The 27,676-nt window shown below is 37.7% G+C and overlaps 1 protein-coding gene across 7 annotated transcripts in view; it reads left to right on the top strand.

Annotated features, from left to right (window-relative positions):
• The window catches only part of ARHGEF12 (Rho guanine nucleotide exchange factor 12), a 60,805-nt gene that overhangs the window by 15,913 nt on the left and 17,216 nt on the right, over positions 1-27,676 (top strand). For 3 of the 7 annotated variants that reach the window (XM_026709180.2, XM_087939158.1, XM_087939161.1), the window contains exons 2-26: positions 4,015-4,038; positions 4,331-4,419; positions 6,712-6,768; positions 10,991-11,089; positions 11,443-11,492; positions 12,310-12,367; positions 13,677-13,855; positions 14,377-14,454; positions 14,921-15,040; positions 15,543-15,674; positions 17,566-17,637; positions 19,320-19,412; positions 19,755-19,865; positions 20,284-20,382; positions 21,141-21,183; positions 21,567-21,672; positions 22,252-22,389; positions 22,980-23,012; positions 23,603-23,717; positions 24,587-24,689; positions 24,863-25,072; positions 25,334-25,466; positions 25,860-25,895; positions 26,306-26,460; positions 26,883-27,029. In XM_026709180.2, the coding sequence (XP_026564965.2) occupies positions 4,015-4,038; positions 4,331-4,419; positions 6,712-6,768; positions 10,991-11,089; positions 11,443-11,492; positions 12,310-12,367; positions 13,677-13,855; positions 14,377-14,454; positions 14,921-15,040; positions 15,543-15,674; positions 17,566-17,637; positions 19,320-19,412; positions 19,755-19,865; positions 20,284-20,382; positions 21,141-21,183; positions 21,567-21,672; positions 22,252-22,389; positions 22,980-23,012; positions 23,603-23,717; positions 24,587-24,689; positions 24,863-25,072; positions 25,334-25,466; positions 25,860-25,895; positions 26,306-26,460; positions 26,883-27,029 (2,480 nt within the window). Of the gene's footprint in view, positions 1-4,014; positions 4,039-4,330; positions 4,420-5,576; positions 5,727-6,711; positions 6,769-10,990; positions 11,090-11,442; positions 11,493-12,309; positions 12,368-13,676; positions 13,856-14,376; positions 14,455-14,920; positions 15,041-15,542; positions 15,675-17,565; positions 17,638-19,319; positions 19,413-19,754; positions 19,866-20,283; positions 20,383-21,140; positions 21,184-21,566; positions 21,673-22,251; positions 22,390-22,979; positions 23,013-23,602; positions 23,718-24,586; positions 24,690-24,862; positions 25,073-25,333; positions 25,467-25,859; positions 25,896-26,305; positions 26,461-26,882; positions 27,030-27,676 lie in introns of all 7 variants that reach the window. The other 4 variants (XM_026709182.2, XM_087939159.1, XM_087939162.1 and 1 more) reach the window with 3 other exon arrangements.

The raw sequence follows: 27,676 nt of genomic DNA, 5'->3' as shown, positions 1-27,676 counted from the left end.
TAATTTGAAAGATTCTATTGTCAATATGGGTCATAATATTGTTGATACAAGGCTCTGTGGTGCTTTGTGACAGCATGGGAAGTATCTGCATCCATTTGCAATTATCACAGTTAATGCATGTCTCAGCAGGTGGCAGCACCTCACTCACCTTAGCTTAGAAATATTGGACCTGGTAGTATGTGGACAATGTAATTGTTCAACTCCTTCAAGTACAGTCTAACATTATCTTAAATGGTCCTTGCACAGATTTGAAGTAGAAGATCTTAATAGCTGTTTAATGATGCAAAACATGTGAAATGCAGCTAATAGATATAACAATTAAAATTGCTGTAAGCTTATTGGGCTTACTATAGTTATGACTGTGGTAGGTAAAATAAACAGGTGCTTTATATGAAAACCAACTCTTGATCCACCTAGCTCAGTGTTGCCTATTTTTAGATACTTCAAAGATGCTCAAAATGTTGACTCTCCTGCATCAGACGTAGGTTTTCTCTTATTGAGTTATAAAGCCTTCTCTTGATTATTTAGATTATCTCTGCATGAAAGTATATATAGTTTTGTTGTTTTGAAACAAAAGATTCTAGGTAGATCTTACATTAAGCATACTTGAGTTTCAAAGTATTACATGCAATTGATATATTCTTTACTTTGTCTTCCAGTTTCTGTAACTCATAATTATGGAGCCAAACTTGTAAAATTATTTGATTTGTTTAAAGTTATTATTAAAATGTTGTTTGCTCCCCCAGAGTAGTTGTTTGTGCCACCCATAATAGTCTTCAATGAGATGGGCAACTATACAAATTTTATAGATAAAAATAACATAATTTATAGACTCAGTTTATCAACTTATATTCTCTATTAATAGAAGAGGGATTTTTCTCAACTTAACTTTATTGTATTGGTTCAGAATTTCAGGTTTTGCCCAATGTAGCCTCATCTTACTGTCCAGAAATCTATAAAATGAAACACTTCAATGCTTACAAACTATTACTTGCAAATAACTAAAAATAACTAAGAAAATGGAAGGCAGTTCTGTTTGGTAGGTTCATTATGACTAAAGTACCGGTAGTTTGTTACCCTGTTTGTAGAGTGAGTTATCAATGATAAAAAGGAATATCTTTGGGAAGAATAGTATTTGGTAGGAGAAATGTTTAGCATTTTTTGTTGTATTTAAAAATCCTTTTTCCTAAGCAAGCATAAGTTCGGCAGCAAGTTAAGCCTTTGACAACACTCTGGCTCCCACTTACAGTGCAGCACAATGGCTACATTGAGTATAGCTGCTGGGGAAGCCCTCCTTTCCTGCTGATTTTGTAAATGCAGTTCTTTCTCTGTGAAATATCCTGACATCAGCTTTTGGAAAAATCCAAGGACTAGTGTCATGGAACAGTGCTAAAGAGCTTGCCTGAACGAGGACTGAATGGCTAGACTTATAGCTGAAACTTTAGTAACTAAACCCTTACACTTTCACTGTATTTATACTTCAGTTGAGAACCACCAAGATAACAGTACAAGTAGTCCTTGCTTAATGACCAGTCACTTAACTACTATTTGAAGTTGCAACAGTCTTTAAAAAAATCAAAAAACAATTGCAACCCATCCTTGACGTTACAACTGCCCTCCTCCCACAGTCACATGATTGCTTTCTGTGTCCTTGACAACCAGCTCACATTTGTGACTAATTGCAGCATCCTGTGGCCAAAACCACTCATTAGGGGAAATGGACGTAGTTCACTTATCAGCCATGTGATTTCCCTAATGACCATTGCGACTCTCTGATTGTTGCAAAAATGGTTCTAAAATCAGGTAAAATGATATGGTGAAAATATTTAACCATAACATCTTGACCAGAATTACAGGCCCAACTGCAGTCATTAACTGAGTGCTACTTATATGTTCAAGAGTCAAGACTGGCTCAAATTTTGAAAACAAAACAAAAACTTCAGCTGTGTATAATATTTTTTCTAATATAGACATTAATCCATTACTTAAGGGTTGGTTTCAGAGAAACCGAACGTTACATTTGCTATGGCATCCCATGTATGATAGTGTAGCATATGTTTGAAAAGCATATTGTTTTTATAATTTGCTAAGACCTAATGTTTGAAATGGGCTGAAAGGTTAGTGGAATACATTGTGCCAGTTTTGAACCTCTTTCAGACATCCTACAATAATGTCTCCAGTGTTAGTCCTCCCTGAATAATACTGTACATGTCCTTTGATGATTCATACAGTATCATCTGATGTGGTCATCTCAAGGTAATTTGTGAGGATTGTCAGTTGGCTGCCTCTCTGATTTCCTGTTTTGATAGTCCTGACTATCTTCTGTTTCTTTAGTTCATAGTTAAAAGCAATACAATAGCAGTTGCAATTTTTAACTTAATGCAGTGTGAAAAATCTTTTTTACTTTTTGTGAAAATCATCATCATGTAATTTCAGTGCTATAGAGTTTATTTTGTAGAGCTTCCCTTCAATAAAACAAATCCTCTTTCTAATAGAGTGGGATGTTCACCTAGGTGTAGTACAGGTTTAAAATAAGACAAGTCTCTTGTTCAAAACATGCCTGATATAACAGTTGTTGAAAAGAAGAAAATATGGTTCATCCTTGTTGCTACATAAAAACATGCTGCATGGAACTACCTATAATCTTAGATGCTGCCTAAATAATTCTTAGTGTGGTATCATGTTGGAAATAGAATTTTACCTCCATGGTAATTTTGATATTAAACCATGTATTCAGCATATAATCATGTTCTGTGAAACATTCATATGAGTAAATTTTTTACCCTTGTATATATGTTTTGCCTCTTTGATGCTATATTAAAGTTAGTGTTAGCTTTTATTGAATTATACAGAAGAGAGCAGGATTTTGATAAAGGCAGGACATTTCTCTAAATTAATTTGTGATCTTGATCTTTTATGCATACTAAGTGATAACATTTCACGTTGGAAAGGAAAGACTAACATTCTACGGTTCCAGTCTCTAAGGAGTGGCAGTGCATAACAGCAATATATCAGATTATTTGTGGGTTTCTCTGTCTGTTTTGCTATCATTACTCTTAATTGCTCCTCTCTCCCCTTCAGGATGGGTGAAGGGAGAGGGGGAAAAATGGGATTGGGGACTCTGGCTTGTGCCGATAAGGTTCTGAGAATCTATCCCAGAAGTCCTTTGTAAAATTTGTCCTCTTGACATATGCAGCCTCGCTTGGAATCTAGATGTTCATGTAGAAAGATGAAGGCAAAGAAAGAATAAGTATGGAATTCGCAGTAATTTATTGAGTGTTTATCTCTAAACCTAGAAACAAATTTGCTCTAAATTTTAGTAACAGAATTGAAAAATGCTATAAATGCTAATACTAGTTTTATTAATAAAATGTTTAAAGCTTTGAAACAAAGCTGCTTAATTGCATTATAATGCTATACAGTTTATAGCCAATTTTTAGTTGAGAGTTTTGTGTAGAGTGAAATGAGTTACTCAATTGTTTTTGTGTGCAATAGATTCTTAAATACTTTTCTTATAGATGCTTTAAATAGCTTAGAATACTGCATATATTTGTTAAAATCTATTACGTTGAATTTAGGAGTAAATCAATTATTTTATAGTTGTTTGACTGAACATATGACTGAATTATATACTAGAATATTAATAGTCCTGACGAATTTAGCAATACATCTCATTTTAGGGATTCAAGTAATTTTATCATAATGAATTATTTCAATAGGTAGAAGAAGTATGAGTCTTTTCATGTGGAAGAAAGAAATAGAATATTTATGTAACAGAAGCACTACTTGAAAGACACCTTTACAATTGTTGTGTAGTAGAGTAGAATCCCATGAGCAGATTTTTTAGATTTTTTGTGGAAACCCAAACAACAATTCAGAATTGTGCATCTTAAAAACAACGAAATAAAAGTGATTATCCTTAAATCTATTACATGCTGGCTGACATTGATTTCTTGTAATCTGGAAACAATTTATATGGTACTAACTATTTGTATTTGTTATTTTACTTTTCAGGTTTCCCCTCAAAAAACCTACAAGGTAAGTTTCTAAAGGTTTGCTTTCTGTATTTACTAATAAAATTCTGGTCCTCTCCCATCTTCCAGTAAGCTAATATGGAAGGTTTGGGATATATTTAACTGTACTCCACTAACAACATTGAATTATCTGAGACATAGGAAATGAACCATGGATTCCTGCCTTTAGATAGATTGTTTTCCTGAATAGAAATAATGTGGAAAATGGGCACATATTAATGCGTTTCTTAAAATTAGCTCAGTTTATGTAATGCAGTAAAATAAATGATTCTGTTCCCCTTTCTGTTTGGCTTTAGGCATGGCAGCATTCTGAGCAGAGAGTCTCCAGCAGACAAGAAGCAGAAGGTTGAGCGCTGCATTAGTGCCCATGATTTTGACCCAACAGGTAGAATTACCTTCACATCCCAAAGAACACTCAGATTTTTCTATTGTCCAGCTTTGGAATTAAAAAGTTGACTAACCTCTTTTGCCAATATTATATTCAAGGACAATAACAGGGTTTCTGCAGTTTTTATTTTCTACTTTAATTGCATAATTTTTGTCAGTGAGGTTTCACACTGTTCCTTATTCTTGTGTTTCTGAGTTGTATACTTCTGGAGTTGCATAGTAAAGTGGCTTTTGTTTGTTTTAAATCTACCTAGAAAGTTGAATTCCAAGGTAGAAAACTACACATTAAAGAAGAACGGTTTTTGAAGCCTTATGGGCAGATTATATAACAGATATGTTTTAGTTTTCCCCTGTGTTCTTATTTTGATTTAGTTTGAGCCTCTGTGACTGTTCTCTGTTTATTTTAGTTGGAAAACTATGTTGTAAATGTAGCATCCTGTAGTACACTTTCTGCACTTACAAACAGAGCCCATTGTGACTTCTTTAATCATTAGAAACTCCAACTTTGTTTGAATGTTAAGCTTCAGGAAACAAATGTATGAAGCCTATCCAACAGTTGTAAACTGCATTAAATTTTACTCATTTGCCTGTGATTATACCCATCTGTATATATATTTCCTTTGAATTAATAGGGATGATAGTATTAGCATTGATATGGCAGTGTTATTGCCTCTCAAGGCCATCTGCTGGGAAACTATGAGAACAGGCTGCTGGAATAGACAAGCCAAGGGTCTGATCTAGCAGATCATTCTTATTTTGATAAAAAGAAAAGGCCATATTACTAGTAATTAGCCCATGTGAGCCAATGTAAATGAGAAATTGCACAAATTTATATTTATTTTGCAGGCTTTTTCTTGATTATACTGCAGCAGATTAAAAAGTACAATGTTCAGTTTACCTGTCTTTGGGAATTCCTTTGGGTGGGTCTTATATTCCATTTTCTCTTCAGCACTCAATCTTGTCCTATAGATAACAGCTGGATGGATTGTAATGTCTGCTAGTTTGGCTTGCCTACGGCGCAAATGCTTAGCTTTTCTCAGCTCTGGAGCTGAGGAGTGTTTTCTTCTGAATGAAATTTCTCTCAATTACTTTATATTTCTGTCAACTTTAACTGGACACATTCATTTTCTTTCTTTTGTTTCCCTGTACTTGTAGACCATCTGTATTGCATTCAGAGTCTAATGCTGTCTTGGAAATTAGTCTGCATGTGAAGGTTCCACCCACCCCAACCTACTAACCCAGACTGACTGCTATATGCTCCTAACTGTGTGACTGGCTTGCGGGTGAGCCTCTTGGCCCCACATGGTGTGTTGCTTTTAAATTGTGCAATTTAGCTATTCTGTCTGTTATTCTCTAAGAATTTACCACATATGAGAATAACTTTAAAGATCACATTGTGTGATACAGGAAGATGTATAACTATAGAGAAAAAGAACATACTGTGTTGGGATGAAATGTTTATTCCTTCTCTTTGCTGATAAGTTACCAGATGAGATCTTGGAGGTAGATCTAAAGCTTGAATTTTGGAGAATTGGCTATTTCCTGCGTAACATAATGTAGCATTTCCCTTTCTGTAACATAAAAATAATACTTCCTTAGAGTTTGACTGTGAGGGTGAATGAAGTGTGATCTTTTTAAGACTTGGGCTTGTAATATAAAAGTAGCTGATATTTCCAAATTTTGCCACACTAGTACAAATGAACATCAAAAAGAATTGAAATAAGAATAGCTACAGAAATGAAAGTATATTTATACTTTCATATGTCCCTACAAGCATTGTAATTAGACATTTTCAGGATCCTTTGACAGTATATCTCCTAAGAAGAGATATCCCTGAAGCAACACATCATCCCTAGTTATTTCAAGGGTGGAAGAAACAAGTATTTCCAAAGTAACCAAGACTTTCTCCCTTTCCCATTGTGGTTGGGATACTGCAAATATTAATTATTTCCTGGGTACCATTGGCAAATGTAGGGCTTTGTATAAAAGGCTGCGCATTGCATTTTTGTATTAATAAAACATCTTTTCCAATTATTCTTTGCTGTAGAAAGGAGGGAGCTTGATTATGATGCCTTCTTTTTTCTGGAACTTTACATTTGATGTTACCTATACAGTCAACTACTATTATTTCACATTCTGATTTCAGATGTTACCATCTCTGTATGCTCATATCTTGTTTGTGTTTTGCATGAATTAACCCAATTGTAGAAATCATTTTTAATGAAGTTTTTCCATGTTGGTCTCCATATTTCCTATATCTCTTTTCTCCTTTTCTCCTGCTTTCGTGCAGATAGCTCCTCCAGGAAGACAAAGTATAGCTCAGAGGAGAGTAGATCCGAGACATATGGTAAGCTGAAGCAGCCACTGTAGCCTTGTGCCTTTGTTCGGTGTGTTCTGTTCAATTGTTCTGTGTGCTCAAGGCCTCTGCCTTTTCCCTGCTATGCATGGCTAACTTTGCATCAGGGGAAAGGATTGAGCTTCCATGTGGCTTAAATGTGCAAGCTTGCTGGTGGATACTAACCTTTGTAGCGAATATTAGATATTTTTTATATTGTCTTCCAGGATCTAAGTGTCATCTTTTCTTTGGGTTGGAAAGTTTGAGGAATTGGCACTAACCATTCATTATGTAGGTAAAACAATTTTATGAAAGTGTGGAGTTGTACTCTGTGGAATATGATAGTGGTTTGCTTGAAAAAAGGTACAGTCTTTTTATTTATTTTTTTAGCTTCTTGAATATAACTTGTGGTGTAGGTACTCTTTTATTATATGAAATATTTTTGTAAAATTCCATAGAACTGTAGCATGGAATGGATGGCTTTCTAACCACAATAACATTTCAGTTAATTGCATGATAGAAACCTTCATAGCCTGCCTTAATTTTTGTCTTCTGCTATTTAACCCTGTGAATAGTTGGATATAGCTTAAATTGAAACGTCCAAAGATATTAAGATTATTGCTCATAACCAGTTCCCAGAGATTTTCCTGGATTTCCTCCATCCTCCACCCCACCCCCACCCCATCTCTTGTGTATAGAGACTGAAAGTTTTATAAAATAGATACCTCTGTCCCTTTGATTGATAGATAAGAAACACCTATAGGGGAGGCTGTAGATATACTTTAGCCATCTCTTTAAAAACATTTTTTTATATAAAAACTGTTTGCAACAATGGGTGGATCTGGTTTTATTAAATTAAAATCCCTTTACAGGGATTTTATATAGTTCCTTTGGAGTTATTTGCATATTTTTCTACATTCAGAAAAATCATTTTTACATAAAAATTTAAGAAATTGTAATGCAATTATATTATACAGAGATGTACCTACTAGTCTTAGTCTTTTCTAATGTACTATTGGGAAAAACCACTGCATAACAAAGTTTTTTTTTGTGAAATAACTAATCTACCTTGTTCGTGGGAATATTTAGTATGCATGTTAGAATTTATCTGTAGTTTGTTTTCTCTGTTGCTTGCTATATCTTGACTTTTCATAAACATATGTGTAATAGAGCATGACTTCATAACACAGCCTGTTTCCTCTCAGACTTCCTGCAAAAATTCTATGTTCAGTTACAATTTAACTATGAAAGCTCCACTCTATTCTTTGCAGTAATCATTTGCTTTCTTAGGATGCTTCCTTTTCTCCCTCTTCTTTCTTGTTCTGAAATCCGTGTGGAAACTTGGCAATATTTGCTTTGGATAGAGAAGCTATTTAAGAAACTTCCAGCAGAAAATGTTGTGCTTTATATTGCTGATGACTGCAGTCTTTCTGCTTGCTTTTGGACATTGGGAAAAAATATCTAAAAGTGTCAAAGGGGATTAAAGGTGTGGCAGTCAGCTTTTTGAGGTGAAAGCTATTGAAATTCCTTTTCTGAATGAAAGGTCCATAGACCTTGATTTCTGTATGGAAAGATGTAAAGTAAGTAAAGAATACCGTTTTAGTGGGGATTTTTTTCAGTCTTTCTGTTTAACACCTGAAAGAATGTTTGCTATAGAATGGTTAAATGTTATTTTACTTTATATTCTGAAGAAAGAGATCTACAGCACAATTCCAAGCCTTTGTCTTGAATCAGTATTATTTGATAAATATTCTGGTTTGCACTTCAAGAAAAGTAATTTTAGACATTTAAACGCTTCTAAGAAGGCATGTTGAAATCAAGTTATTTACAGAAATTGTAGATTCCTAATAAAAAGACATGCAGATCTTAAATGCGAACATTTTTGACATAAGTATGACTTAGTTTTACTTTTTAGTTATTAATGAACATTAATCAGCCATCCATTAAGATTGCTATTTATTTCAATCAACTTTACAGCTTTTAAAACACACTGTTGTATAAGCTAGACACCATGAATACAAAAACAGAGGTTCATAAATCTCTTATATATTTGCTTGCTTTACTTTTCAGATGGATACTTTGTGCTATTCCATTCCATTTATTTAAGTCTTTCTGTATCAGTTCTTCATTATGTGTGAGCAATTGCTTGCATAATGAATTTGCAAGCTACTGTATTTATCAAGAATTATTGCTGTATCAAGATTTATTCTTAATAAAAGTTGGTTTACCCATCACATCCGTGTTCTAAATAGCTGAATTGATAGAGCTCTATCCAGTGATGTTTGGATGAATGCTTTAATTTTGCTCTAATATTACTTAATTTTGTATTTGAAGTTAATTGGCCAATTATCTGAGCAATTGGATGCTTTTGCACTTTTCTCCTACTTTCTTATTCAGGTCAATTATTTATGAGGCAGCTTCCTAGATATACAGCCACATTTTAATAAAAAAAAATCAATCTGTATCTATTCTACTTTATTATCCATGTAGCAATGGACTGTTGCACAGGGTTGACCCAGAGCAAGAGACAAAACATTAAAGTTAATCTTCACTTAGTTTACATAGTATTTACCTCATTAAATAGAGAAATCCTCTTTACAGTTATTACAGCCTTCAGTTATTTTATGCCTAATGTTATGAGAAAAGAAGCTACACAGTAAGCAATCTGAACACCATATCTAATAAAAAAGTATATCTTTGTTCTCAGTAGAATCTAGGCAATAAGAGCGTATTATCTTGACAGTCTTTTCCCACAGTGGGAAGAGACAGTAAAATAGGCAATTTTCAGTCTGGAATTGGCAATATCTTTAGAGAATCTTTGCATTAAAGAGATGTGATGATATTACCCTGTGATAAGTCTGGCACGGTTTATAAGAAGTGTTATTAATTAAATAACCAGCTGTTTTGGTAGTTTGTTGCCAGGGTAACACCCTGTGGAACAAATCTAGGCTTTGATGACTTTTGTCAATTTTAAAGTCATACCAAAACAGAAAACAGCCCAAGCCCTCAGCTCCTTAGTGTGATTCAATGCAAATGTATCCATGAATGGGAGAGAATATGAGTGGAATCAATCACTGTCTGCTGATTCCCATAACTTGTGATTCCTGAATGCATCAAAGTACTGCTTAATTAGGAGATTACTATCAGTTAGCGAGATACATTCTTGATAGCTAAGATTTTTGAATCTGAGTTGTCACCGAACATAAATACACAGAAAGGTATTTGGAGTTCAACACTCCAAAGAAGTTCTGATGCTCTTTCATTTGGGTAGCCCACATCTGACTAAAATGATCAGCTTCTCTGAAGAAAAAAAGAGAAGTAGATTGCATCCCTTGTAATTAAGGTTTTGTTGAAATATAGGTAATAATTTAAAGATGCAAATATCTGAATGAGTACAAAGTGGATCTTCATGGCATTTAATAGATTAGCATCTTGACTGATCATTCCTCTCAGTTGAGTGTGCAAGGCTGTAATTTACTTTGTAATAATGAGCTGAAAGCATGGTCAGCTTCCACTCCCTGAGAATTTAAACAGCTTATTGGTGGTTACTTTTCTGCTAGTGGAAAAATGTATGAATCAGATACATTTGAGTGAATCTTCAGTCATTTTTGAGAAGAAGACATTTCATCCATTTTATTCGGAAAGGTTATATGTATGGAATGATTTAATAGCAGTAGCATTTAGATGTATATATCACTTCATAGTGCTTTACAGCATTCTCTGAGCACTTTATAAATGTCAGCCTATTGCCCCCAACTATCTGGGTCCTCATTTTATCGACGTCGGAAGGATGGAAGGCTGAGTCAACTTTGAGATAGTCAGGACTAAACTCCTGGATATGATCAATGAATATGATCAACAAGGGGACCTTGGTTCTTTCTGAGCTTGCTTGTTTTCTTGCAGACGTTTCATTACCCAAACAAGGTAACATCAGGTAACATAGGCAACAACCAAGCTCTGAGAGCACCAAGGACCCCCTCATACCAACTCTGTGCTATAAATATTCTCCTTTATTAATATGATCAATGTACGAAAGTGAATTTATCCTTCCTATTTCTACTTCATATAATCAGTACTTGAAAGGCAACTGCCTTACTATCTTCTGCCTTCTGTCCAAATCTTTCATTTTCATTTTTCTTCCATTTGGTGGCCTTTGAGAAACTTTCACCAGCATATGATTTTTCTCTGATGCCTACACTGATGTCTCATTGTCATTTTTTTTTCCCTTGTGCAGGTCTAGTTCAACGATGTGTTATTATTCAGCGGGATGAAAATGGATTTGGGTTAACAGTCAGTGGTGACAACCCTGTCTTTGTACAGTCTGTCAAAGAAGGTAAGTAGGGATGATTCAGGACCACTTTGCCTGTTAATGTTCTATCAGACATATCTTGCAGTATACAGCTGTAATGCATGAAATATAAATGTGCTCTGTGCTGTAAAAACATGCTTAAGTCATTCTTTGTTCAGTGTGGCCCTTGCACAACAGGAAGGAGTCTGGCAGGATATATTCCAACGTTTTATTAAAAGGGATGAGTTTTTGTGAGCTGAAGTTCCCCCAAAGCTTACACCTTTTAGTAAAACCTTTCTAGTTTTTTGCTAACAAGACAATTTTTCTACAATACCTTGCATAACTGGAAATGTTAGAAATAACGTATTGAATTCTAAGCAGCTGATTCTTCTCTCTAGATGGAGCAGCCATGCGGGCTGGGGTTCAAACTGGTGACCGGATCATTAAGGTAGGATCATAAAGTGCTGGAAGAATAAATTGAAGGAGGTGAAAATTAGAAATGCTTCAGTAGTTTTCATCACTGTATATGTTTTGCTAAACCTAACCTCTCAGGAACAGTTTGAAATGTACGCTGTCTACCTATATTTAGAATTAGCAATACAAGTAAACCTTTTAGATGTACAGGTGCAGTGAGGGCTGTTCATTGAAACTGAATGTTAAGTGGCAAATTAGTATTATTTTTTTCAAACCAAAAACAAAACCCAGGCTTATTTGAGACAAAAAGAGGCGGTCTGCTATTTGAGCATCTGAAGTCCATTGGACTTAAGTTGGTGCTTAAGCAATAAATGCCTTATTGAGCAATAGATCAATATTAGTAGCAATAAGTGCCTGTTTCCAGCTGCTTTTTAAAATAATTTTGCCTTGTAGGCTGATAGAAATGGTACTCAATTCCAACTTTATGCCCTCAAAAAGGCTTAAAACCTGAATGCCATATACATGGAAGCAGAACCAGAATTCCTGCTTATAATTGCAATTTATTTTTTTCTTAACTGGCCCTCAGAATCCCTAAAATGTGGCTGCAGAGTACTATGTCCATAAAAAAAATAGTCTTTTTCTGTTTTACAAGCATATGCTCTGTATGCTGATTTTGTTTTTAAAAGAGGTGGCTAAATCTTGGACGATACTTTTGTTCACCATGATGTTGGGACAGATTTCCTTATAAAGAGCATGGTGGATGTTAAATCAGCTTAGTTCTATAGATTAGAAGTTCAGTCATCTAACCTAAACTGAAAATCAAAATAAGCTCATTTGTTATCTTTCGGTAGGTGAATGGAACTCTGGTAACACATTCCAATCATTTGGAGGTGGTTAAGCTGATAAAGTGTAAGTAAATGCTAAACTACGCTACACTGTGTATATTCTTTTAAGAGATTTCAGGAAGAGATGATGAAAGTTAAACTTACATGATATTTTCAAGAATTTGAATTAACAATGGTATTGAAATTTCCTATATTTCAAAAACTAAGAGTGTAGTGTTTTGGAAAACATTTTCAAGAAAACCTCAAGGCTGTTGAATGTATTTTGATTGACAGTTGACTTCCACTACACTGTGTGTTATCCCAGTTTCTATTTTTGTTGTGTCGATCATCCGCAATTGATCCAGTTGCCTGTCTTTACTGAGTCCATGTTAAGGCTTTGCTGTTTTGATGCTCTTCTGATTCCAATCATCTCCATTCTACTTCCTTCCAGAAGTGTTAGTATGCTTCTTCCTCAGTTTCTCTTAAAGAAGGTGAAGTTTAAATAACAGCAGATTGATTCAAAGCAACCCCTTTTCTGCACCCCCACCCTTGAAACTGTGGATATCAGTTCAATACCACAACTATAAACGAGCTGAATAAATTTGACATCCTTGAATTTATGATCAGGTGGGCAGATTGGATCACTGACACATTGTACCAAATTAATACACTTATGCAAAACAACTACTTGTTTTTTCTCCAGCATGCTTATGGGAGAATCCACACATATGGGTTGAATCTGCCTTTCTGCCCAGAGACTGAGTCATCAATCTTTGCCACACCTCTTCCCGTCGAGCTAGGAAGTCCCCAGTCACGACTCAGTCTTGGCCCGATAGAGACGTGGCAAAGGTTGGCTCCCGTGATATTTTGGAAAAGCAGCATTCTTCATTGTGTGGATTCTCCAAAAGTTTGCAATACAGAAGGTAGGCAACAGTTGGATCCAAAGCCCATTCTTCGCCCTGTTTATTGCACAGCTTCCCCTGAATCACCAATAAGGGCCCAATAGCCAGGCATAGAGGGGACAGCTCTTCATTAATTTCCACCCCTTAGGGGGTGCGCTGAAGAGCCACAGCTGCAAAATCTTCCTGAGTGCCCATTTCATGCCCAGGCTTGCCCAGGTAACTCGGGTAGGGCCGTTTTTCACTTTACTTCCCGCAGCTGATAGTTGGGGCTAGTGACCGCCATTTTGGAAGCGACCGCGTGGCGAGTTGTGCTGGCTCCCCCAGGAGACTCTGGTCTTGCTCAAATACCTATACAATTCTGTTTCCTTTTGGAGGAAAACTTGCCTTTGTATGTTGCCCTTGATGTCAGGCCATAGTGGATCCCATTCTTCTATAGTATAAAGCCAGTCTTCCTTGTCTCTCAAACAATGACATTTCATCTTCTTTCTGCAGCGGGTTCCTATGTAGCGCTGACTGTGCAGGGGCGCCCACCTGGGTCGCCCCAGATTCCACTGGCTGATTCTGAGGTGGACTCAGCTGCCTTTGGGCATATGTCTCCCATCATGACATCACCTCACTCCCCTGGATCCTATGGAAACACAGAGAGAATTACCAGTCCAGTGCTGATGGGGGTAAGGCATTCATTGATTTTGATTAGACTGCATGGCTGCTTGTAATTAAGATATCCATTCTGGAACTCATCACTCTGTTGGCTATTTTATGTATCACAGCAAAATCATTTATATGAAAGTGTGAGGAGAAGATGGAAGTAGGATAGCACTAGAGAGGGTATTTGCAATTGGTCTGATCTGCTGCGATAGATAGATAGATAGATAGATAGATAGATAGATAGATAGATAGATAGATAGATAGATAGACAGACAGACAGACAGACAGACAGACAGACAGACAGATATAGATATAGATGTACACACACACATTGAATATATCTGTATTCATGTTCATGATTTTCTGTTGCGGTAGGAGAGAGAAGAACATTTGGGAATGAATTTAGTTGAATCTGATTAAAACTTAGTTAAGATTTATTGTTGTTATGCTTAATAAAGTTGTTAGACTTGTATGTTGCTGAAAATCTGCTCGAGTTCAGGTAGACTGTGTTTGTAAATGAGAACTGGCCATCTTTTCTTTTAAGGAGGAAAATAACATTGTTCACAACCAGAAAGTAGAGATTTTGAGGAAGATGCTGCAGAAAGAACAGGAACGTCTACAGGTACCCAAAAGGAAATTTATGAAAAATTAGGGGCGGGGGGCATTTAACCTGATGTAATATTCTGTGTTCTGGTTACAAAATAGAAAATGTTCTTGGTAAGAAACCAGAAAAGTTTGGGAGGTGGAATGACTTTGTGAAATTCCTTGTTCAAATTGGTAGAATGGCCGCTCCCTTTAAGCCAAGAGTGGGGAGTCTACGACCTAAATCACACAGTTGTAATCGCCCCCATTTAGAAACCCATTTCCCATCCAGTCTTAGATTAAATCTGTCTTGAGTATTAGAGGGATAATTGATACATCTCAGCAGTACTCCCTGGGAGGCTGAGTTCTAATTTCATGGGTGGCCCAGCCATTGTACGAAAGCTAGTAGGACTTAGGACTTGCTTGGGCCAGGAGCTGGTGCAGTCTGGTCTTCAAAACCATGAACCATGATGACGATGATCCTTCTTATCCTCGAACCTTTTCAGTTCCTGCAGGAAGACTACAACCGTGCTCCGGCTCCCCGACTGCTCAAAGAGATCCAGGAAGCCAAGAAGCACATTCCTCAACTGCAGGAGCAGCTGTCCAAAGCAACAGGCTCTGCTCAGGTAATAGGAATCAGAAGGCTTTTATGGTCCAGATCTGGGCTGCCTTAGCTGGGAATGCCGGGTGAGAGCAAGTTGTTCCCATCCACGCCTTGCAGCAATTTTGCAGAAGCCCATTTAGTCTTCTGGGGATAGCAAATCAAAGGAGGCACAAATAAATGCCAGCACTGACTTCTCATTTAGCTCATAGAAACTGGTTTTGATATTATATGCAGAAATTAAAGCCTTGCGATAACAAATTACACACTTGTCACTTTGCTAAGAGAGTCTGGTTGTGCTGTGGTTGCAGACAGATGTATCTGGTTTTATCTTCTGGTGCATCCCTTAAATTATGAAGAAGTTGAGGGGTTATTATTTGTTTTGCTTGCTTGTTTACAAATAATTAAATTGTTCTCTAAGCAGGTGGCCCTGCCAAATATCTTACTCAGTCACTTGCAGCGGACTGTTTTTAAACATTTTATTAAGGTGTCTGCTGTTTCTTAACCTCCTTTTTGTCTGTTTTCAGGAGGTCGTTTTGTCTTCCAAATCTATACCCGAATCTTTGCAGATCACCGAGGTGGAAGCTGAGAGGAGGGATGGACCAAACAGAGGAGACTGTCATTTTGGGGATGCCCCCCAGGTGAATGACACAGCAGAGGTGAGGTCTTGACTGAGGAAAATAATAATAATGTTTTATTAGTGAGATATGGCAAAGCTCAGTGTCTCAGCGAAAAGGAGGGAGATTCTAGCACAGATAATCTCCCACTTAGCATCATAATTGGGACCATTGCTTAACAAGGCTGTTATTAAATGAGTCACTCCTAGTTTTACAACCTTCTTTGTGATGGTTATTAAGCATTTCATGCAGTCATGAAATGAATCTCGTCTTCCCCTTGGCTTGTCAGAAGCCAGCTGGGAAGATCCCAAATGGCAGTCACATGAACCTGGTCCATGGAATTCCCCAGCCAGCAAAGCTTTCTGGGAATTGAAGTCCGCCAGGTTTAAAGTTGCCAAGGTTGGAGACCCCTGGACTAGTCATTGTAAATACATGCTATTTGCAAGCATCCAGATTTTGATCACGTTACCTGGGAATACTGTAACAGTTGTAAGTGCAAAGACAGTTGTAGTTGACTTTTTTTGTTTGAACGAGTGCTAAATGTATGGTTGGGGACTATCTGTATATGCAAAATGATTTTATGTTTATTTATTTTGTTATATTCTCTGCCCTGACAGTAAGAAGGTAGAAATGTTTACAGGTAGCAAAACAACTTCCTAATTGAGCTGGAATTTCCTGTTTGTCCTCATAACAGCAACCCTATATTTGGGACATTTTATTCTCCTCACTCTCCTCCTTCCTCTTCTCAGTTGTTACATTTAAACATTTCTTTGGCAACTGTGTATCTTCAGATGTAATTATTAGTAGTCAACAGAGTTCAAAGTAGTTCAGAAAAACCTGGATTTGTACTGTCTCTGTCAGAGAGTATTTTTGGATGCTGAAAATTGGGTTTTGCTTTGCCACCATTCATCCTTAATCAAGGGATTTTTGTAATGCACTGGTTAATATTTCTTGAAAACTTTTGAAAATTTGCTGACAGAAAATTGTAACCTCCTAAAAGGATCTGAACAAACTAGCATAGTTTCCTGTCTTTGGACATTCCTTCTGACTGGAGTGAGGCAAACATTTGACCTGGGTTCAGGGGACCAGTCAAAAGTGACCCGGTCCTGCAAATGTTGGAGATAAGTGACAAGACTGTGGCAGTCAAGACTGTGGAAGTGTGGCAGTCAAGACTGTGCACAAGTAAAATCATGTGTTCTATGAAGCTTTGAGGCACAAGAACTTATGACCTCTCCAAAATATGAACTGTGGAATGAACATGACATAAGCTCACATTGGTTAAATTCCTGCTGTTCGTGTGTGTGCTTCCTTCCATTACAATTGACTGGTTAACTTAATGTGGTCTTTCAGCTGGCCCCACCAATGAATTGCAGTGGTTCTGTTGTGGGGTAATAATTCTTGTGAACCAAAACTGTTTATTGCCGCTGTGAAGATTAAAATCGGGGTTGTGGTACTTACTAATAGCATCAAACCGGATAACATTCATCTGGTAGAGTCTGACTGGAGATCTTGAATCACTGTGGCAAAAGAAAATACGAAGTCAGGTGTTTTGTGAGCTGGTTTTGGAAATTTGTTATTTTTATTCCCTTAAAGTATCATTGAGCCTTATGGAGTCTGATTTGAGATTGTGTTTCAAAGGGAACTGGAATATTATTAGAATATTCTTTTTTTAATGCCTCATACAGAATTAAAAGCAATCAGAGAAGACATTGAAATTAGAATTATCAACATTGGGATGTATACAGTGGAACATGCAAAGGCAAGGTTAAATGAAAGCGTCTAACAATATACATCCCAAATCTGTTTTTTTTTAATTAGTCTCCTACATCCTGTTTAAATTGTAGCTGCTGGGCTTGATATGATCTTTTATTGAGTCCTGCTTTTTAACATAGTAAACACTGAGTGGAGTGTTTTTTTCACTTCTTCTCCTCAGAGTCCTCGCAGTGTCTTGAAAGAGCAGAGCTATCTGGATGACAGCCCAGAGAAGACTGAGACTCATGAAACAGTAAGAGTACCGTGAATATTCTGGTAGAAATTCCTGCACTAGCCATGGACAGGCTTTGTGTTCTTTCTTGCCCTTTCCCGTCTTGAGATGCCACTGGATTTTTGACCTTGTAGATCTATGCTCAACTTTTAATTAGGCTTTTATAAATTTAGACTGCAAAAATCCACATTGTTATTTGTTCTTGATTGGATACTTCCATCTTTTAAGATTTTGTAGTTGGCAGTGCAACTTTCCCATTACAATTTATGGCTCCTGAACCTTTGCTTATCTGCAGGCATTTTCAGGTCCTGTTTCCAGCACTTCTGTCCCTGGTGGCAAAGCTGGGGGAGATGTCTGCCTCTTACCCTACAGAGGGTCTCCCAATCTGTTAATATTAAGTGTATGTGAGAGATAGAATAATGTCCTTAGTCCGTATGTACACTTGGCAAGCAACTATTCCATTATATCTGTGATCTGAGTTCCTAACTTGGTAGGCAGGCATTTTTATAACAATGCATAAAGTTTGCAGGCTCCAATCCCGGGGTGTCCAACCTTGGCAGCAGAGCTGGCTGGGGAATTCTGGGAGTTGAAGTCCACAAGTCTTAAAGTTGCCAAGAATGGACACCCCTCCTCTAGTCTATTTTCTTTGGAGTGCCCTTGACTTGAAGAGGTGAAGGCAGTAGCCATGCTTGACTAGTTCTGCCTTGACATTAAGGAAGTGAATGTATATCTTTCCTCTGAGGAAAGAGAACCAGCAGTCCTGGAGACTTCAAAGAGATGCAGATATTGATCTCACGATATTATGTCAAGAAGCATCGGTTGTAATGCCATGTAATTCTGTATTGAAAACATTTGTGGAACAGGCCTTTAAGCTCAAGTTTTCACCTTCTAAAAGTCCACCACGTCTGGCCAAAATCAAGTGGCAGAACACCAGTTTTTCTTAAGCAAAGAAAATTAGTTTTTCCCGTGGTTCTGTGTTTTGTTGGGGAGGGTTTATTACTGGACTGGCATGGCGGTGTTCCACATACCAGTTTTTAATTTACTTAGCAGATGTGTATCCTGTTTTCCAAAGTCCTCAAAATCAGATGACAATGTTTATAAGCTTATAACAGATTCAGCAAGAATCACACACTGCAAACACAACAAAGCAGCCAGATCCATTAAAATGGGACCTGACATCTGACTTTTTTTTCTTCCTTACAGGGCAGTTTGGGTTAATAGCTCCCTGGTAGGGAGGGAGCAATCCAGCTGGAAAGGATGTAGGCCCCCAATGTTTTCTTTGCCTCCTCCCTCCCTCAAATTCCACTGCCTTTTTTTCCCTTTCTTTCTGGACAGTCTACACTCCTCCATATAACAGTACTTCAGTGAAAGTACCAGCTTCTGTAGTGGCTCAAATATTTGGTTTAAGGGCAGGCTGTGCAGCTGTTTAACAAAAGCTATCTTTTCTTTCGGTAGCTGATTGCATCATTTGGTTTAATGAACAATAGCGGTTATGATAGAAGTCTTCATTTTTATTTGATTGGATTATTTTATATAGGTGCTCACAATATGTACAGTGCACTGAAACCAAGAAGTATAATGCATCTCCACAAATGCTTTCTTTAACAAAAAATCTCTTCTTCTAGTGTCAGGAAAATGCCTTTCTAATACTCTCACACACTGAAATAGAAACGACAATGGTTTCTTTTCTCTGACAATGCCAGGATTCTCCATCCAGCCTTGGAAGCCCTTCCTCTCGTGTGGCACCTCCAATCATAGGAGCAGAAGATGATGACTTTGATGGTGAACAAGAACAGGTAGCCTGCCAACCATAACAGCAAAGTTGTCATGTGATTACTTCCTTCAGCTTAATTTATCTGACCTTACTACCAACATTTATCAATATAAAGCTCCTTACCGTAGTTTAGTATATAGACTGTCTTACCTGGTTTGAATTTTGGCAGCTGCATGTAAGAACTCCTTTCTCATTACATGTGCTTTTAATTCTCTGGAGATTCATACGGGAGTCTGAGAGAAAGAGGTTTGTAGCTTAAAAATATTAAAGATACGCATTAGGATGAAATAACAGGATAGAGGCTTTATGGTTTATGATGGAAGAAAAAGTGCTCATTCTGAAAAGGTCCATGCTATTTCTACAGATCAACGGGCAGTGTAGCTGTTTCCAGAATATAGAGCTACTGAAATCACGTCCTGCTCACCTGGCTGTCTTTTTGCATCACGTCATCTCCCAGTTTGACCCTGCTTCTTTGGTGAGATGCTGGTCTACAACTCATTCCTGTGTTATGGATCAGATGGGTTCTGAATTCCCATTCAGCCTAAATGTACCTTTCCCCATTTGTCACCTCCCAGTTGTGTTGAACCAATTCCAATTACACCTCGGCCCCTCCAGTCTGTCAGGCAATTCAACAGTTGTGGAGGAGATCATTTTGAGGAAGGCTGATATCGATTTGAGTGGGGGACAACTCTGTTTTTTCCGATACTGTAAATGTTGTGTAAAGCTTGGTCACAAAAGTGAATGCCCAAGGGGGAAAATGTCATTTTCTAATCCTTCAAGAAGAGTTAATCCCTATGCAAACTCTTAAAAACCCAAAAGAAGCATTTGTAGGTAGGATTACGTTTCCACTTAATTATTACCATTTACTGTACTCTCGTTTTCTGTTCATGCAGCTCTGTTACCTGTTTGCAGACCTGTACAAACAAACAAATTCCAAAGAGACTCGCCGAGTGTTTGCTGAATTTAATCAATTTTTTCTGGATCGAGCTGCAGTAAGTTCTAAACACATACAGAAAAGCTACAGAACACACATTCTTGTTTTAATTTTCTGTTCCATGTTTTGATGGGCTTGGAGCCTTTGAAATTAGATCATCCACAGTACTTTGTAACTCACTGGGGTTTTTTTTGGACCAAATCATTCATGTTTTGAAGGTAGATTACATTTTGTTTTTATATCCAGGGAAATGGATACAGGTAATCCTTGACTTTAATTAAATTCATTTAATGACCGTTTGAAGTTACCATGGCACCGAAAAAAGTGACTTATGACCTGTTCTCACACTTATGACCATTGCAGCATCCTCATGGTCACATGATAAAAAAAAACCCTGGATGTTTAGCAATTGGCATGTAGTTATGAGAGTTGCACTGTCCTGGGGTCATGTGATTACCATTTGTAACCGTCCCAGCTGGCTTCTAGGAGGCAAAGTCAGTGGAGGAAGCCGGATTCGCTTAATGACCACATGATTCACTAAACAACCCCAGTGATCCCCAGCTTAGCAACTGTGACAAAAAAGGTCATTAAATGGGACAACTCACTTAAGAACTGCCTTGCCTGGCAACAGAAATTTTTCAATTGTGGATGTAAGTCAAGGACTACCAGTATGGGAAAAGGTTCAATGTGTGTTACTATGTATGTACATGAATCTTAGAATCATGTACACTCAGTGAAAATCAGGAGGTAGAAGAATATTCTCAGAATTAGTCGAAGGAAGAAATTTCTTTACATTTTTATCTTTCATTTTTGCAGAACCTGAAAGTTCCAGTTCCAGATGAAATTGCAAGTGATTTAGGTAAGATTATTGGAAAATAATCTAGATAAGATTATTTTAGAACTTGGACATGTAATGCTTTTTGAGAAATTCCAGTGAATTTTGTATCCATGTAGCGTTTTCCCCCCCAATTACTTGTATTAGGATTATTCTCTATACTATTCATGTAGTCTTGTATTTCTGTTATTGCACCAGTAGAGGCTAAACTATTTTATTGTATACATGATGTACAATGACAATAAAGGCTATTATGATTATTATTTTTGATATCAACAGGTGTAACTTGGGAGGCAGGAAAAATTGTATTTGAGTAACTTCAGCCCTCAGTGGGGGAGATAAAGATTTCAATCACAACGGCAAAATTATTGGTTCTAAATAAAATGGATTTCCCCCTTTATCTGCAGAAAAGAGAAGGCTGGAATTAATTCCTGAAGAATTGCACCGCCACTGTATTCAAGCTATGCAAGAAAAAGTGTTTCTTGAAGTACAAAAGCACCTTGAAGATTTTAGGTACATGTTGTTTATTGGTTGAATTTTGTGCAAACTTTGAAGTTTAGTTTTTGTTTATTTGTAGTGCTTTAGGTAATACTTCCTGCAAAGTATCCATCTTCATTATGAGGATTTGGGTTTTTTGGAAATTAATCTAAGTCAGTACATGCTGCAGTCTTAAGTGTGGTCAGGCTTTCAAGTACCCACATTCAGATTATGTGATCATAGGGGCTGGCTGTTCCTTTGAGGATAGGTCATAACTACTGAACTACTTTTCAACGCCACCATACCTTCAGTCACCAAACGAATAGTTGTTAAGTGAGGACTGCCTGTCTTCTTTGCATAAGATAATGCATAATGCAGGGGGTCCCCAAACTTGGCAACTTTAGGACTTGTGGACTTCAACTCCCAGTCTTAAAAGTTGCCAAGTTTGGAGACCTCTGGCATTATGTATTCTGTTTAACTGAGTGGATTCACTGAAATACCCAAGGTGTGTTTAAGAAAAGCCTGCTGCATTGGTGCTTAGTCCTGAAGATGAGCCTCCGTTGCTTCCTTTCTTGTGCCCACAACAGTTTCTCGCTCTTTATTCGGTGCCTTTAGACAGAAACGCAGCATGGGACTCACACTGGCAGAAGGAGAACTGACCCGGCTGGATGCCGAACGTGTTCGGGACCGGATGACCTTAGAGAAGGAGAGAGCGTGCGCAGAGCAAATCCTGACTAAAATTGAAGACGTGCTGTAAGTACGCCTGAGGCAGACGCAACCTTTTAGCTGTCCTCTGCAGAGGAGGGAACTTGGGGAGGAAGGAAATGGCAGCATCTTTCTGCAGAGATGAATTTTATAGGCAGGTGCTGCGCTCAGATCATTGTGTTCTGTTTTAGCTGTTAGACCAGCTCTTAAAAACGGAGCTGGGGCCCAGCAATATTTAATTATTTCTGTTGATGAATTGTCGCAAAGCAGAGCCTATGTTTTGCAGAGGAAAAGAGGGCTTGACAAACCATAAGATTGTAGGTATGCCTGTTAATTACAACTAACTCTGGTAGTTGCATTCAAGTGGAAGATATACCTTAGATTATCCAATCTTGGTTCCTATTTGTCACGATCTGAGACTTCGTGCTGACAACTTTCCACAACAGAATGTAGAATTTTTGCACTCTGCATCTGATGCTTATTCCATTTATCGTTTAGCCATCTGGCCATATAGTAGTATAGTAGTATAACAATTTGGGTTGAAGGACAAGCCAATCTTTGCCAGTCTTAAATGAAAGTGAATATCGAACATTGAAACTGTCATTTTTAAAATTAATTTTTGCCTCTTTCCTCTGCAGGGTGTCCTCTCAGCCTATAGAAGAGGATAAGAGGTAATTAAACTCTGGTTACAATCATATGCTAAATCTTTCCATTCTGGTTTATATGTGCTGAACTGGTGGAGTCCTCCGTTGGCTGTTTAAGCAAATTACAGTTATTTTCTGTACATTCTTCTCTCTTACCCTCCTTTACATCAATACAGTGCAATCCAACAGGACCTTGGTCTATACAATAATAGGCAAGGGATCTTTCACACCTGTTTTATCCCACATCCTACTTTAAGAGAAATGGCAGTGACAGAATTTAAAACTACATGCCTCCCTATAGTTTGGGTTTATGAATATTATAATTGCTAGTATTCAATGAAGTTTCAGTTCAATACTTTTCGGATTGCATAATTTTTCTTCCAATTATTATTATTAATTCCCACTTAAATCAACAATTTCTGGATAATAATGGTGTTGATTATTTTACTAATAAGATAATAGAAATAGTCACGTCTAGGTAGCTCCTCACATCTTCTTATGGGTCATAACAATATAAATTGCTGTCAGTGCCTGAAAAATATATTGGAAAAGAGAGAAGCTCATTTGCCATTCCATCATTGAAGTAATCCCATTCTTCTGTTTTGTCTCTTCTACAGTTCATCTATACAGTATGTTGTTCTCACCTACATGAAGCACCTTGGTGTAAGAGTCAAAGAACCCCGGAACCTAGATCAGAAACGGGGACGGATTGGATTCCTGCCAAAGATAAAGGTAAAGTGGGTGGACTGTCAAATTGATACATTACCATTTTAATAACATTATGTTAACAAAGCACAGCTGAAGTTAAGTAGTGCTTCATGTCTCTGCCACTTTGAACCTATTGCAAAAGCAGTTGAAGAAAAAAATTATCTAGTAGAAAATAGAGTCTCTGAATCTGATATTGGAGGTAAATTAGAGGATATCATATGCACAGTCATTTTCATTAGCCACACCAGTAGAGAATCAGAATTAAGCATCATGTACATCTTTATTGCATGGAGATGTATTAGCCCTTGTACCAGAAACTGAATTCCTTAGAAGACGTTGTAAAAGAGTGAAAATTGTCAGATTTGAAACTTAATTTAAGGACATCAGTACAACATTGTAGAACAGCTCCCTTTTGAAAGGGCCTGCTAAGGGAATTCCAGTGAATTGTTCCCTTTCATGGAACTCTGCAGTTTTTTGCTTTGAGCACTAAATGTCCTAAGAGACCATGCACCTACTTGTGCTGGTCTCTTGTTAGTCTTTACACAGCAGTTTGTTGCCATCTGGAAGGTGCAAGATCATTGGGTGAATCTGAATTACAGAATAACTAAAACTTTCCTTTTAAATCAGGCATGTCCAACCCATGGCCAAAAGGATATACTCAGCTTGGACAGCTAGTAATGTGGCCCTACAGGATTGTAAACTTTTAACATTATTATTAGATTTTAGCGATAATAATACACATTAATTATATTTTTTTATATATGTCCCAAGACAATTCCTCTTCACTCAGTGTGGCCCAGGCAAGCCAAAAGGTTGGACACCCGTGTTTTAAACGGTTGCATTAGAAGACACTTTTAACAAGAATTATTTCTTCAATTCCTTTTTAACCGCAGCAAAGTATGAAGAAAGATAAGGAAGGGGATGAAAAGAAGAGGAGAGTCTTCTCAAATATCCTGGGACCTCCAAGGAGGCCGAGCCGCCATGACAGCTATGCAAGTATGTCAACTGAAGATATATAGATATAGTTTTTCTACTTAATTTGATCATAGTGTCCTGAAGCTAAGCTAGTTGCTAGACTATGGTGTGTGTGTGTGTGTGTGTGTGTGTATTTTTCAGGTTTCAGGGGAGAGTAAATTTTATGCATTGCTGATTACTCCTTATTCACCCAGTAGGCAGAGCCATGGAGATACAAAAACAACGCCATCCAAAGCACTTATCCTCATCGTCTTCGGTCAGTCCGGAACCACCAGATTTGGTCAAGATGCGCCAAAGTGGGATCAGTGAAGGCATGGATTCAGCCTTCCAGCCTGCTAACTTTGTATCTCCAGCAGCTTCTGGAATGTTTCTATCTCAGGAAGGCAGCAAAGATGGTGAAACAGGTAAATTGACATCATTGTCAAAAACTGCATTACAGTCTCTTTTTATTTTCCAGTTGCAAGAGGAAAACATTCCATTGTCATGCAGGTCACTTTCATTTTTATAGGTTTTTGATGTTGAAAGGCCACTTAACCTCATTCGGGAGATGATGTGGTTCTAGGAAAAATAGGTGGAGAAATAGTGGAAAACAGAAAGCAGGTGGCTTTAGAGGTTTAATATTATTTGTTAATTTGCCTTATTATTTGTTGTGTGCTTATGTTTAGGGCCAAAACAAGTTGGAGAAACAATGAATTCTGGTGATTCTGTGGATGGCACACCTTGTACACCTAGCATCATATTTGATTTTCCATCTCCTCCCCTGGACCATTTGCAAGAAGAAGAAGGAGAAGTTGATAGGCAAGTCTTAGCCTCAAACTTAAGCACTCACTTTTGTAATTTAGAGATAAGAGAATTAAGTATGGCATGGCTTTTTAAGATGACAGAGATGACAGCCTAGATCAAGGGTCTTCAAACTTCGCAAGTTTAAGACTTGTGGACTTCAACTCCCAGAATTCCTGAGCTAACATGACTGAAGGAGGAATTCTGGGAGTTGAAGTCTTAAAGCTGTCAAGTTTGAAGACCCCTGGCCTAGATGTTCAATTCAATTGTTTTTAGTCTTTTATAACTGTGCTCCTCATTGGTATGAAAGTCATCTTGAACTACTATTGAACTCTGCTGTCTAAAGTGATCAATTTTAATAAAATCTCTTTATCAAGTAATGTTTTCATAAAAGTTTGGTTTCCTTTCTAGGTTAGGAGAATCAGGGACTCCAAAACCTTTCCGCAAGTGAGTACAAGTATACGTGTGTTTAAGATAGATTTGGCAATAGTTTCTTACATTAGTCTGACTATAGCGGAAGAAAGAAAAGTCCCATAAACTATCAGCATCTTTATTGTCTTTGGATAGGCACCACCATAAATCCAAATACAGTCATAGAAAGTTTTCCTGTGAAACCTAGATACGGTGTAGAGCAAGTGGATCATCATACAAATTCAGTTCGCTGTTATGTTGTCTTTCCCCTTTTTTTGCTGAGCTACAACCTTGTGGTTCTCTCCACCTAAAACATAAAAAGAAAATACTGAGGATACAATGCAAATCTTGATTAGACATCATTTCTAACCCCAAGGCAAATTTTAGTCTTCCCACAAAGTGCCTTGCTAAATTTAAAGAAGCCTCTTTCCTTTCCCTCTTCCTAGGGTGGACAGTGTGAGTGCAGGGGATGTCCAGAGTGAAGATGAGCTTTTCGATTTTGACATGGAGACCGACCAGCCCAACTGGCAGCAGCTGGTGAGCCGTGAAGTGTTGCTTGGCTTGAAACCATCTGAAATTAAACGCCAGGAAGTGATTAATGGTGAGTTTATGGAGGAGGGGGGAGAGAACCAGAGGAATTCCTTGCTTGGTTGTTTCTTTGTTTTCTGTATCCAAGGTGCTATGTCCACCCTCAAAATTGCAACGTTGGCTTTCAGTCACATTGTCCGGAGGAAGATTCCTAGGAGGATGAGAGGGAGGTTGGCCTGCCATAGTTCTGAAGGCAGTGCCAATTGTGTTATACTTGGGGCAGTAAAGGACAGCTAGAGTGCGTAATTTAGGTTCTCCTTTATCTCAAAGGATAAATCGTTCTATTGTTCAGCAATTGTTACCTTCAGGGAATACCTCCTAATATTATTCTGAAGATGTTCTTCATCTGCACATTCTTCATCTAATCCCCCCCCCCTCTCTCTTTCCCTTACGAAGACCATCACAATCACTCTTACTTGTTGTCCTTCTTTCCAGAATTATTCTACACTGAACGTGCACATGTCCGTAAGCTGAAAGTCCTGGACCACTTGTTCTACCAGCGTGTGTCCCGCGAAGGGATTCTGACAGCTCCCGACCTGCGGAAAATATTTTCGAACCTGGAGGATATCCTCCAGCTTCATAGTGAGTGAGACTACCTGACTGCTGGGTTAATAAAGCAGTTACTGAGTGACTAACCACTTGAAGGTGCGACATCTAAGGCAGGAGGGGCTGCCTGGGGTTTTAGGGCCTCAGATTGTGCTGCATAGCTGCTTGTATGTGTGAGAAACAGTTTTATTAGGCCACTAGAATAGAATGATACTTGAAAATGTGCTTAACTGCAAGCTTCTTATCCTGTCTCAGACTTTAAATTAATTCACTCTTGTGAGTCAATCGCTTGTAAAAGCTATTGCACAAAAAAGGGTGTGTATTAAATAGAGGTGGAAGATGATGACCAGGAGGAGGAGGATTTTATGGGGCTGGTTATTTTTGAATTCTCATAAATCTTTTCCAAGAAAATAACTCCAGTGAAGATTGCTCCCTTCTACCACAATGAACAACAGAACAACTTAATACATATTATGTTGTATTATATTATATTATACTATACAGAGAGTTATCTTGGTCTAATTGTTAAAATATCAGGCTAGAAACCAGGAGACTGAGTTTTATCCTGCCTTAGGCATGAAAGCTAGCTGGGTGTCTTCGGGTCAGTCATTTTTTGAACTCACAATGTCAGGTTTGACTACCAAGCTAATCTGTCCCAGCCAATGGATCAACCAAATGTTGTT

Source organism: Pseudonaja textilis, chromosome 9, assembly GCF_049901715.1.
Source record: "Pseudonaja textilis isolate UNSWEBS1 chromosome 9, rPseTex1.2, whole genome shotgun sequence".
Classification (NCBI taxonomy): domain Eukaryota; kingdom Metazoa; phylum Chordata; class Lepidosauria; order Squamata; family Elapidae; genus Pseudonaja; species Pseudonaja textilis.
The sequence above is the reverse complement of the archived record's forward strand: the minus strand, read 5'-3'. Positions and strand labels throughout refer to the sequence as shown.